At 38.6% G+C, this 12,330-nt stretch overlaps 1 protein-coding gene and 1 non-coding gene across 2 annotated transcripts in view; both read right to left on the reverse strand.

Annotated features, from left to right (window-relative positions):
• Nucleotides 1–12,330, reverse strand: part of ELP1 (elongator acetyltransferase complex subunit 1) — a 52,924-nt gene that overhangs the window by 38,643 nt on the left and 1,951 nt on the right. The window contains exons 2-10 of the mRNA XM_010970099.3: nt 10,280–10,442; nt 9,373–9,525; nt 7,641–7,722; nt 6,800–6,880; nt 5,005–5,090; nt 3,498–3,594; nt 3,069–3,159; nt 1,834–1,957; nt 736–829 (exon numbers count right to left, since the gene is read on the reverse strand). Of these exons, the coding sequence (XP_010968401.2) occupies nt 736–829; nt 1,834–1,957; nt 3,069–3,159; nt 3,498–3,594; nt 5,005–5,090; nt 6,800–6,880; nt 7,641–7,722; nt 9,373–9,525; nt 10,280–10,429 (958 nt within the window). The 5' untranslated portion in view covers nt 10,430–10,442. The remainder of the gene's footprint in view (nt 1–735; nt 830–1,833; nt 1,958–3,068; nt 3,160–3,497; nt 3,595–5,004; nt 5,091–6,799; nt 6,881–7,640; nt 7,723–9,372; nt 9,526–10,279; nt 10,443–12,330) is intronic.
• On the reverse strand, nt 1,161–1,233 carry TRNAT-AGU (transfer RNA threonine (anticodon AGU)). The gene has a single exon. It is a non-coding gene; the product is annotated as a tRNA-Thr (tRNA).

The following is a 12,330-nucleotide window of genomic DNA, read 5'->3' on the forward strand; positions in this document are numbered from 1 at the left end:
CTAATGTTTTCACATATTACATATACACTGAAAAATACATATTTACAATCTGATTTATAATTTAGAAGCTACAGAAGATTCCGACTCATATCTAATTCCATTTCTCTTTCATTTCCACAGTATTCCTTTGGCTACTATTTTGATTTCCTACACCAATGCCATCCACGCACAGAAAGCACTGATGACTCATGATGGTTAATTCTGTACGTCAACTTGACTAGAATATGGTGTCTAGTTGTTTGATCAAACACTAGTCTAGATGTTGCTGGAAAGGTATTCTGCGCGTGTGATTAACCTTTATAATCAGCTGACTTTAAGTACAGCAGATTATCCTCCATTATGTGGATGGTAAGACTTTATGGCTTTAACAGCAAAAACTGAGGTTTCCCAGAAAAAAAAAAAAAAAGGAATTCTGCCTCAAGACTGTAACACAGAATCCCACGCGAGTTTCCAGGCTGTCCCACAGCTTTTGGACTCAAGAATGCAACATCAACTCTTAACTGAATTTCCAACCTGCCAGCATGCCCTGGTTCTAATTCTCTAGAGAACCATGACTGATACCTAACTGAAGTCCATAAATAATCAAAGCTGACCACTCCTGCATCTCCACCCACCCCCTCAGTTATCTTTGATTCCACTACAGGACTAAGTGGCAGGGATAAAGGACACTCCATAGCCTACTACTTTCAACTACATTTTATGGGGCATAAGGCTGAGATAATACAGCTGTCTTACCATAGGTTTTTAGGGTGGAATTTTCCTCCCTCTGAAGGTCTTCCAGCCAAACTGCAAGCACAGTGGAATCTGCATTCCAGAGAAGGCCATTAACCTAGTAGGGAAAAAAGACCTGTTACTGGCCTTTAACAAATACTTCAAAATCTTTTTAACAGCTAAATTCCCTGCTCTCACACTTGAGTTGATCCCTAGCTGTAAATTACTAACCCATGGAGCCATTAAACAAACCTGCTGTCATAGTTAGAGGACTTTAAAAAAAAAAGCATTATGCTTAAATACTTAACTGAATTCAAGATGACATTTTTAGAAAATCAGGGAAATTTGAATAGGGACGTGTTAGATAATATTAAAGAATTATCACTAATTTTGTAGGGTGTGATAATGGAATTATGGTTATATAAAGAAAAATGTCCTTTTTTTTTTAACGGAGGTACTGGGGATTGAACCCAAGACCTCATGCATACTAGGCATGCGCTCTACCACTGAGCTATACCTACCTCAAGAAAAATGTTCTTAACTGTTAAAGAAATGAATACGGAAAATATGACTTCTAGAATTAGAACGCTAGGAAATTGTTTTAGAGTGGGTATAGACCAGAGAGTGGTGAACAGATGAAAACAATTTTGCAAAATGCTGGTACATACCTTTTAAAAATAAAAGGTACATAGGAGATCATTAAACTCTTCACTCAATTTTTAGTATATTTAACTTTACATAATGAAAGATTACCATTTGATGTGTTTCTGCTCTAGCAAAGATCCAAATGGTACACAAGCTGCTTAAGGTTTAAATGTTATAAATGAGAAGTATCTATCTTGGAGAAATTATGCTTTTGTCAAAATAAACAATAAAAACGAGCATTTCTATTTCCTCTCTGTGTTTTATCTATGGTAGGAAGAAACGCCATTTCTTCTTTGCAGAAATCTCTTTGAGAAAAAAAATTTCCCTTTTATAAAAAAAAGTTCAGTTGTAAGAAGCCACTATTTTTATTCCTATTTATTCTGGGGCTTCTATTTACACAACCATATCAAATACAAACCTTCTCTAAAGCTATGGAAGGTCCTCTAAATTTGATGGTGAAACAACTCAGGCACCTACCTTGACCTCATCTTTGAGGAAAGGAAGTGTAAACTGTCCATGGAGAAGTCCATTTTTCTCAAAAAACACAACATCCTGCTGGTTGGGTTTATCTTGTGTGGATGCAATCAAACTGCCTGAGGGCCTTAAATCAAACCCAGAGTGTCAGAACAGCCAAAAGCTCATTCAGCTGGCTAAGAACAAGATGAAAGTCAGAGAAACAATTTTTTTCAGGAAAAACAAAAAGGTTGGATCCAAGGAAGTTTTAAACCCCATGCTCCTTGGCAAGCAGTCACCCTAGTGTGGAACTGTATCTGCCCAGAGGACAGAAAGCCTTTTCCTGATTTTCACAAAGGCTCTATTTGCCCACAAAGCCTCATAGACTTAGATTGCACTTGGGTGACTTTTTTTTTAAACCAATATATTATTTAAACCATTCATAGTATAGTGTCCTATAAAACCATAATCTATTTCTCCAATTATATGACTTCAGCAATATTCCAAGCTCAGCTAGGTATTTTTAAGACTTCTCAGTTTGAAAACACATTAGTAGCCTCATCCTGTTTATATATTTTTAACATTTTTTATTGATCTATAACATCCTGTTTATATTTGTCTTTAGAGTTTTAATTCAAATATAGTTCTCTCTTCGCTCTATCATACCAATTGCCACTAAAATACCAGTGGGAAACAAGATGTCTAAAACCTAGAAACCTACTGGCATTGCATGTAACAGATGCAGGAGATAGTTCTTCTGTGATCAGGACAGCCACACATCAAAAGCAGGCTGTGACTGGTACCAGGATACTGGGTCAACAGATGAATCAGGCCGGAATCCAGCCCACACGTTCCTCAGCAAACAGGTCCTCTTAGTGTGGGATTTTGTGCAGAGGAAGGAAGACCTATTCCTAGTTTCCACCAAAGCTCCGCCACCCCTCAGAGCTTTACAGACTACAACTTCCCTTCTAAGCACCACTGTCTGTTTTACGCAATGGCTTCATGTAGACCCTGCCTATAACCTACAAAATGTGTGGGCCTTGGAAGGATGAGGTCTGTGAAGCTCAGAATCTACTACCCAAACTGAATTCAGACTCCAGGGAACTAAAAAAGAAAGATACAGACTTACAGCCAAATGCGAGAAAGTAATAATCTTTTTGTGTTTTATAAACACCTACATTCAACAGGTACCACTACCCCTACCCCAGTCCCAAGAAATTCTCTGCGGAAGAAGTTAAAAGGTTTCTTCTCCCACTCACTTCCAAGCCAGAGCAGGTCCCAGTCCTGCCACAGGCTCACTGGTTGACTGTAAGGCAAACTCGCGGTTCCACACTCTGACCTTTCGAGCCCCTGTGCAGTAGGTAGAGTGGGGGAAAAAGGGAAAGCATTATGATAAATGTTGTCAAGTCAGAATTTCCAAACAGTTTCCTTATTAATAAAAACTATCATGGTTTTACAAAGCCAATTAGATTAACCATGTTAAAACTTCATATTTGACAGGTAGGAGGCTGGGCCAAACAGCCTCCAAGAACTCTTCTAATTCTTAGTTCTAAATTCATTTAACATCTAAAGCAGCACATCTTTATCTCATACAGGTAATGAAAAGAAAACCCTCAAAGCAAAAGGAAGAAAAATTTCCTGAACTTAATCAGAGTAAAAAGAATTTTAACTGCAATTTATTTCCATACCTGTCTCTGGGCAAACAACACTCACAGCAAAAAACTGTCCATCACCACGCCAGGTAACTTGTGGTCTGTGGTCATCCCAGGGCAAAGCAGACTCGTGCTAAAGACAGGAAAAAACACAAATGTCACTGAGGGCCTTAAGTGGCCCAGAATCAAACAAGCTGCAAGCTTTAAAAGTTAAATCTTTTATATAGGGTTTAAGTTATCTAGAAAATCAGCTGCACAGAATCCTCAGGAATACTTCCAGAAGGGCCCTTAGACCCAGAAATCATCAAGAAAAAAGAACTTAAAACAAAACAAAATCCTTCTTTGGACATTAAAAAAAAGTGGCTCCAAGCACAGTAACACAGAAAAGAGCTCCAGATCTAGATACTGAAAATAATGAGCTGAGGAATCTAGCAGGTAACTATGATAAGGAATTAAATCTTTAAATTTAAGAGGTAGTGTTTTAGTTATTGTGTAAGCTTTGCAATAGTACAGAGAAGAGTTAAGAAGATGGGAGGAAGGTGGGTAGGGAAGAGCCAGAGGGGATAAAGCCAGCAACAGTGATGGAAACACACAAGAGCCCAGAGTTGCAGCAAAGAATGAAGAAAGGTTTCCAGCGCCACTTGCATCTCAATCCCCAAGGCCTTGAAGACAAAAGCCAATTCTGTGGGGCTGGGGACAATTGACCACCTGAGCATCCATCATCACACCCCAGTGACAGACTAAGTCAGAATGGTGCTAGTGCCACAAGGTGCACGGTAGGGAAATGCATGCAGCCTAACAAGATTTACCTCAATGAAACTGCCCTATGGTACAGGCACAAAGCCTACTGTGAAGCATTGAGAGACAAAATGTGAGTTATACAGAATATAGATAGAAATAAATTAAGGATGGAAAATATAAATGGCAGGCAGTATATTATTTCCATCTATTCTAGAAGGACAGCTCAGGGAAATTTCTACATATAATATAAACAAAATGCTTCCATTTGCTCAGGCCCATATCTTGGGATTATCCTCAATTCCTCTCTCTCATCCCACATCTGATTTATTATCAAAAATCCTGTGGCTCTATCTTAAAAACGTATCCAGAAAGAAGGAAAATACAGTTTCATCCAGGAAGAGAAATCACAAAAAGGTTATCTAATAGAAAAGTATAAAAACACACATGTGAATGATCACAGTGAATGCAGGACAGCAGCTCCTTCTGGGGAGGAAGGGGAAGGGTATCAGGGAGGGATACAGAATGCTTCCTTTCTGTCTGTGATGATTTATTTTTTAAAATGAATACTGGTAATAATTATTCTCTTCATGAAAAAAGTAACAAAGCAACTTGGCAATAAAAAAGAAAACAGGATCTTTCTAGGATGACTCATTCCCTCAGGGCTCTAAGCAGCTTCAGTTTTACTAAAGCAGATGAGATCTGTCCACTGTCACCCTCTACCTGGACACCTAAGAGTTCCTAGTGGGTGGCAGAACTTCTGTGTGTTCCAACCAAGGTTTTTTATCCATCAGACCAACCTTACCATTTGCATCTGAAACGCTGATTGCCTGCCTTCTGATCCATGGAACTGTGTCTCCTTTCGGCCCCAGCCAACAGTGACAAACTTGCCTAGAGAATAAATGAATGAGAACATGCAACACAAGCAGTGAGCTACCTGAAATAAAAGCAGTTTCACTGCTAGTCTTCATGAAGTTGGATCCTCTGGGATCTCTCAATAACTGACCAGAAGTCAATATTTGAAAAAACCTATGTTCCGCATTACATGCCACAGTGGTTTCAAGACTTTGAAATATCCTTGTTTTGGGAGAAGCTTTACTGCCATCATATATACTCTAAATTCCCTTGATGACAGCCAGCAATCCATCCCACTTTACAAGTAAGGAGAATGAAACACGAAGACTTTCTGTGATATGTCTACAGATAACAAAACAAATCCTCCTATCAGATCACTCTGCCTCTAGTCTCTTCCCACCCCATCAATCCATCAATCTTGCACCATTAAAAACTTTAATGGCTGATCCCCTATAACTCAACATCCAAATTCCCTAACAAGTTTAACCAAAATCCCTCCCATTTACTTCATTCCATATTCATGTCCTGCCACTAAGCAATGCTGAAGTACTCACGGTTGCCTGAATAAGTCATGATGCATAAAGGCTTCTATGAAACATCCCTGCCTTAGAATGAACTAAGTCACTTGCTTGGACCACTCCTGAACCCTCGACCCTCATCTATCCAACACCAGTTCAGCCTAGACTCAGGTCAAGTTGGCCTCCTCTGGGAAGTCTTCCTTCCCCATTACTCCCTTCCCCTCCTTATGCTACCCTAACACCTGCACATCCTGTTAATTCTGAACTAACAGGACTCCTTAAGGAAAAAGCCAAATTATCCACAGCACCAAACACACTGCTGGGTTCACAGTACCTACTCAAGCATTAAAATTATTTTTTTTATTGAAGTGTAGTCGGTTTACAATGTTGTATTAATTTCTGGTATATAGCACAGTGATTCAGTTTTATTTATGTGTGTGTGTGTATTCCTTCTCATATTCTTTTTCATTATAGGCTATGACAAGGAACTGCATACAGTTCCCTGAGCTATACAGTAGGACCTTACTGTTTATCTATTTTATGAATTATTTTTAACCAAATAAATGATTAGTTTTTCAGTTGTTGGAACAAGAAGGCATAAGGTTAGATCTCAGCAAAAGTTAAAATACCATCCCCCTCACCCCTCTTCTAAATTAGGCCAGCTATCTGGTGTCCTCAAGTTGGCCAGAGCTTCCTGTACTCAATAAGCATCTTCATTCTTCTCCTCTTCAGTACTCCCAAGGCCTAATGCCCACATCAACTTAGCTAGATCTCAGCAAGAAAACAATCTGAGGGTTCCCATGAAAATGCAGGCTCGGATCTAATCAGCAGGAACTGTAACCAGCCTTCTTATTCACCTCTCTTGTTTTCTCCCCGAAACTGTACCTGAGAAATGCTCTCCTTATTCTAGTTAGTTCAGTCCTTTCCATCAAACCCCCAGGTTAAGCCTGTCTTGGGGTCTGGGCAACAATGACTCAGGTGACCTTAAGCACAGATTTCTACTCCTCAGGTTGCTGACAAAGCCAAATCTCAGACTGGAGAGGCACCAGAGGCATGCTTTTAAGATCTGGAATGGACTAAAGGAACTGGGCTATCAGACTTTTAGTAAGTCAGGGTTTCAGTTTCACAGTTCTTTGGGCTTACAACGCAGCTATCAGTGTGCAAGAAAATGATCAAAACTGAGTGGAACTTCACGTCACAAAACGTTTCAAACAAAGCAATACTCACTTTCACCGAAGTCATCCTGGTGGATCTGCTGTTCCATGATTGGCTCAAAGTCTTTTGTCATCATAATTAGGGTCTGTTGACCTTGGAGGGGCACAAACAAGAATGATTTTGTTCTCATTTAGCAAATCTGCCATATCTATGGCACTGGAAGCTATAAGAGTTGGAGTGGAGGAGTTTACAGTCAGAACAGGGAAGACAGAATTCATTTAAAATGGTTTGACTCTCATTAAAAAAAATAGTTTTGGGGGGAGGGTATAGCTCAGTGGTAGCATGCATGAGGTCCTTGGTTCAATCCCCAGCATCACCATTAAAAAATAAATAAATCTGATTACCTACCCCAAACAGGGGGAAAAAAAAGTTTTGACTGAATATCACCTGGTGCTTATTCTCAGCTACTTATGGATAAATCCATATAGCCTTTCTCTAGTAACTTGAACAATTTAGTCACCAAGATATCTCTTCAAACATATACCTCATAGGTGTCCTAGTTTACAGAAACTCATCTGGAATGAAAAGACTTAAAGAGAAAAAAATAGGAAGAGCAGTTTTTAGGATTAGTTTATTTTATATAGCAACTCTTCCTCTTAGAGTAAATTAAAATAAATATTGCTGACACTGTAATTTACAACTATGTACTTAGCAACAACTTTTAAAACATTAAGAAGTAAAACAAGTCAAAAAGAACACATTCCCCCTAGATTATCATGCTGGTATCACTGTTGCAAGAATTTTTTTTTTTAAAACCTAAGCAGCCTAAAACTTAAGTCTGTGAAATATTTTTATATGTTTATATAATCATGTTTTATAAAGGTCAAGAGTTAGGGACCAGTGACATGCTTACCTGTGGCAAGAAGCACCAGCTCTTGGTCAGGACTCCAACTCATGACAGAGATACCACTGGCTACACTCCCAACACATTCCAGCTGAGCAAGACATTTTAAAATGTTAAGGGAGATATGAAAACACAAGCATCTAAGTAAATATTTACTATGACCTTAATCAAAACAATTAACAACAAAACACACAAAGGTCAAATTACTCAATTAACATCTATTCAGAACAGGTGTTAAGAAACTAGGCATGCTACAAACCACAGGGACTGGAAGTGACTACAGCCACTCCATTCCTCCCATGAAGATTAGAGATGCCTCTAAGTGGGATTAGGGCGTAACCAAGGCCTCTGGGAATTAAGTGGGGGCTCCAAGCAGGAAATGACAAATGGCCCAGGAGAGTTCAGGAAAGCTTCTCTGAGGAGGTACTTTGAAGGGTGGTAACAGGGCCAGGAGAAAGAGACTGGGGGAAAACGTGGTGTTAAAACACAAAGTTATAAAGAGAGCAGTTGAAATCAGCTGTAACTATACCACAAGGTATGTGCACACGTGCACACACACACACAGGGGAATGATGGGGATGGGAAGAGAGGCTAGAAAGAATTTGGGGAACAGACAGCGAAAGATCTTATAAGGCACAAAAAGGAATACGGATTGTCTTGCAGACATTCCAACACCACAAATAGGGAGGAGCTCATTAACTAGAAAAAAATTCTACAAGATATTTTGAAAGTAAAAGCATACCTTTTAAGTATGAGAAATACTAATTAAGTTGTGCTGGCTTTGATATTTCTCACCATGAACTGAGAACAAGATTTATTACTGCACTAAATGGGATCATTACAAGCAAAGGTACGAGATTTAGACTGCCAGAGTTCAGATCCCAAGGATAACCTGTTTGACCTTGGCCTGGTTATTTAAGCTCTCTGTGCCTCGATTTCCTCTTCTGAAGAATGGGAAAACAACCACCTGCTTCAGAAGGTTGCAGTGAAGATTAAAAAACAATTCTGCATGAAAAACACTTGAAAAAGTGCCTGGCACACTGTAAACATTTAATAAATGTCAGCTGCTATTATTATCCTATGATTAGTGATAAAATTCTTGTGACACATCAATGTTAAAGCAATCATAACTAAGGGAGTAATCAAGGAAGTTTAACAAACAGTCAAGAAGGTAAGGATAGAAATCTAGAACCTCAGCCTTATGCTGGAGGCAGAAAAAGAGGCAAATGGCTGAAATCTATCTCCTCTGGTAGTCATAAAATGTGTATACAATGACAGTGTATCCATCACCTTAGCACCTCTAGTTCAGGGACTCTAAAGTTAGCCATCAAGAAGAGGCTTACTCAGCATTCTAACAGAAAGCAAAATCCATATAACTATGTCAAAGACTTCCTAAATTGAGATCAACGTTACAACTCAGGATCAGTTTCTAATAAGAAGTGAGCTACACAAGAATGACCAGGTTTGGGGTTTCTTCACGTTCTTATTTGGAATGCTCTAATTGTTCTGATTAGTAGACGCAACAGACAAAACTGAGTTTCAGAAGAATTCAGAAATATAGCTAAAGCCATCCCAACAACTTTTTGTAAAGAGTTATATAATGCAAAGACCCTAATTTGCAAAATGCTTAAAAATAATGGCTCCTGATATTTTAAAATCCTATGCAAAACAAGTGACATGAAACTAAATAAGGTGTTTTGAGGACATCAAGATTTCCTCCTCTCTGGCCTCTTCCACTTACCTGGTGTGTGCAGAGATTGCAAAGTATGACATCTCCAGAGGCTGTGGCCACACACACAGACTCGTGATCCAGCAAGTCCTGGACACCCACAATGCAGCCACTCCCATCCTCTGGGAGAAAGCCTTCTGTCACCAAAGGAATTTCATTTTTCACCTTACACCAAAACAAACAAATAAGAGAATGAAGCCAATTTATGTTCAAGAATAATTCATAACATTTGCAGAAATAAAATACTTTTAAAATGCTTCTTTTAAAATATGAAAGCTTTCAAAAATTTTTTTCTAGATTAAAATCCAAACTTTCATTTGAGAACTATCACAACTCAACCACCTTTAACAAGAAAACAAATCCTGGTCTCTTTGAAGCTGTGCAATAAAACATGAAGCTAATAACTATGATTTTCAAAGATTTACACAGAATGGGGAAAAGGGACTAGGAACATAATAGTAGCAGAATGTAATTAAGGGAAGATATCACAATCAACCTAAAGAGCTTTTAAATATATATGCTCAGGTTCCAGCAGTGACGATTCTGATTTGGTTGTGTGGGATGGAGATTATTTTCTAAAGTTCTAAAAAAGGTCTGCAGGCAATTTTCATTTCCATTTCCAGTTGAGAGCTGTTATAAAGAGTAGTTACGTGGTAGGAAGGGTAAAAAGTAGGGCACCCATATAAAACATTCTGTCACAGTTTGGCCAACTTAAGATTTAAAACAGAAGCAGAGTTAAAGATAGGGTAGTGTGTAAGTTATGTTTAGTATGATATCAGTATAAAGCAAAGAGAGAGGGGATTTAGTGGAATATGAATTCAGTAAGCTTTAAAGTAAAGACTATCTGAGGAAGCAAGTTTGGGGGGAAAAAAAAGTCAAGGATCATGCCAAGTGCTAGCATTCTCCACCAAAAACTTACTTCTCTTGTGACAGGGTCCACCTCTATCAGTCCATGTTCTGAGCCAATGAGCACTGTCCCCTGTTCAGTTCGGAGAGAGAAGCACTGAGGTTTCCCTGGAGCCTGAATATCCCTGAACTCCAGGGTCCGAAGTAACTTGAGATTTCTCATGATACAGTGACTCCTGAAAGGAAAGTACAAATACCTCTTGATGAGCTTAATTTTCTCAATAGGAACAGCTCAACAGTGACAAGTGACACTCCAATATAAGCAAAATGATTCAGGGGGCAGAGAAGTCATAGTTAGAATATCCAAGGGGAAAAAAAAAAGACCCCCAAACCCACACAGGGATGAGTGGTAGCAACCTGACCAATTGTGTATATCCATGGTCTACAACTGGAGGCTGTAAAATCTATTTTATGTTCTTACTTTTTGGAAGATGCAAGATTCTCAACTGCAGAATTTTTTCTTCAAATTAGATTTAACATCAGTTATTCTTCAGGAAAGTTGAAGAGAACACATGAATGAGAAATCATTTTATTTTTGCATATGAGGATATCTTTCTTATCTGACAAAACTTATAAAATCATAAAAATCCACATGTATATACTGGCAGTTGAGGAAAGTCTAGAATAAAATTACTTTAATATCACAAGTACATTTATTTACAAACCAGCTTTATATGTTCATTAAAAAATTAAAATTAAAATCAAAGACAGAAATAAAGAAAAGTACTGCTTTCAGGGAGAAAAGAAGATACTATGAAATTACAACAGTTTCTTTCAAAATGATGGCTAACATTGGAGCAGTTTAATGACCTGACTCTGCTTTCCTGGCCTGGTTTTCACCAGGGCAATAGAAAAAGTGAGAAAAGAATGATAAATAGAAAACTCACTTTGGTCTGGAAAAATCAGATTTGCTTTAATGCATAACATTATCTAAGAGGAAAACCAATGTTAATGTGCTGGATATTTATAGCCAGATCTCTTTAAGGTTTATAACTGGAAGTCCCTAACTTATGTTAGGGGTAAGAATTACACAGACCACACTGGCCTTACTGTCACCTTAATCCACAGTGAATTCTCTCACCTTGCATTTCATATATATGATAATAAAAGAATAAAGATGAGTTAATCCTTATATTACATAGCAGATAAAATGTTAAGTGTAGTATGAATGAGACAACATATAATATAAACATATTATGTGGGTTAAGAGGAAGGCAAGACCACACATAGTGGGAGTGAGGAAGAGAATCAAGGCAGACAATAGTTTTGTCAGCTTCCATTACATTTATATTTAAAAACTTATGGAAATTATTTGAACCTGTATTATACCATGCAGGCTTTGTGTGTGTGTGTGTGTGTGTGTGTGTGTGCGCGCGCGTGTGCATGTGTGTTTGTGTGTGTGTGTGTGTTTTCCCCTTTTTTGGGGGGGTAACTAGGTTTGTTTGTTTGTTTGTTTGTTTAATAGAGGTACTGGGGATTGAATCGACGATCTTGTGTGTGCTAAGCACACACTCTACTGCTGAGCTACACCCGCCCTACCCAATACCATGTACACTTTTAATTTAGATCTAATTCTATACAGAAAGCTTAAGTTTTTCAAAGCATGTAAAATTTATATTATCTTTCATCTTTTAGCATCATAAAGATGACTACTGACATAGATCTGAAAGGATGGGTAAATATGAGATGAGAGAATGTCTGGCTAGAGGGGAGTAAGCAAGGGATAGAGTAGCAAGAGCTGAAAATAGGCGACAGAAGACCAGATGCTGCTTTACCTAGTAATAAAGCTGCTATTATTGCCATGGTCAGATCATCAAAATGTCTTCACATCCCTGCCTGTGAACTTGTTTTGTATTCACCAACAACCTGTGGAGCTCTGGGATCCATAGGCTCCAGCAAAAAAATTTGGAAGGTAAAGGCAGAAGGAGCTGAGAAGGACTCACTTTTTCCTGTTACCTTGCTGTTATGCTCAATGACCCTCTAGCAATGGGCCTTCATCCTTGCAGGGGCCCTTGGTCCCAGTCTCTATCACTCCCAGGACCACCTACATCACAACGAGCCCAT

The sequence above is a fragment of the Camelus bactrianus genome, chromosome 4 (assembly GCF_048773025.1).
Source record: "Camelus bactrianus isolate YW-2024 breed Bactrian camel chromosome 4, ASM4877302v1, whole genome shotgun sequence".
Classification (NCBI taxonomy): Eukaryota; Metazoa; Chordata; class Mammalia; order Artiodactyla; family Camelidae; genus Camelus; species Camelus bactrianus.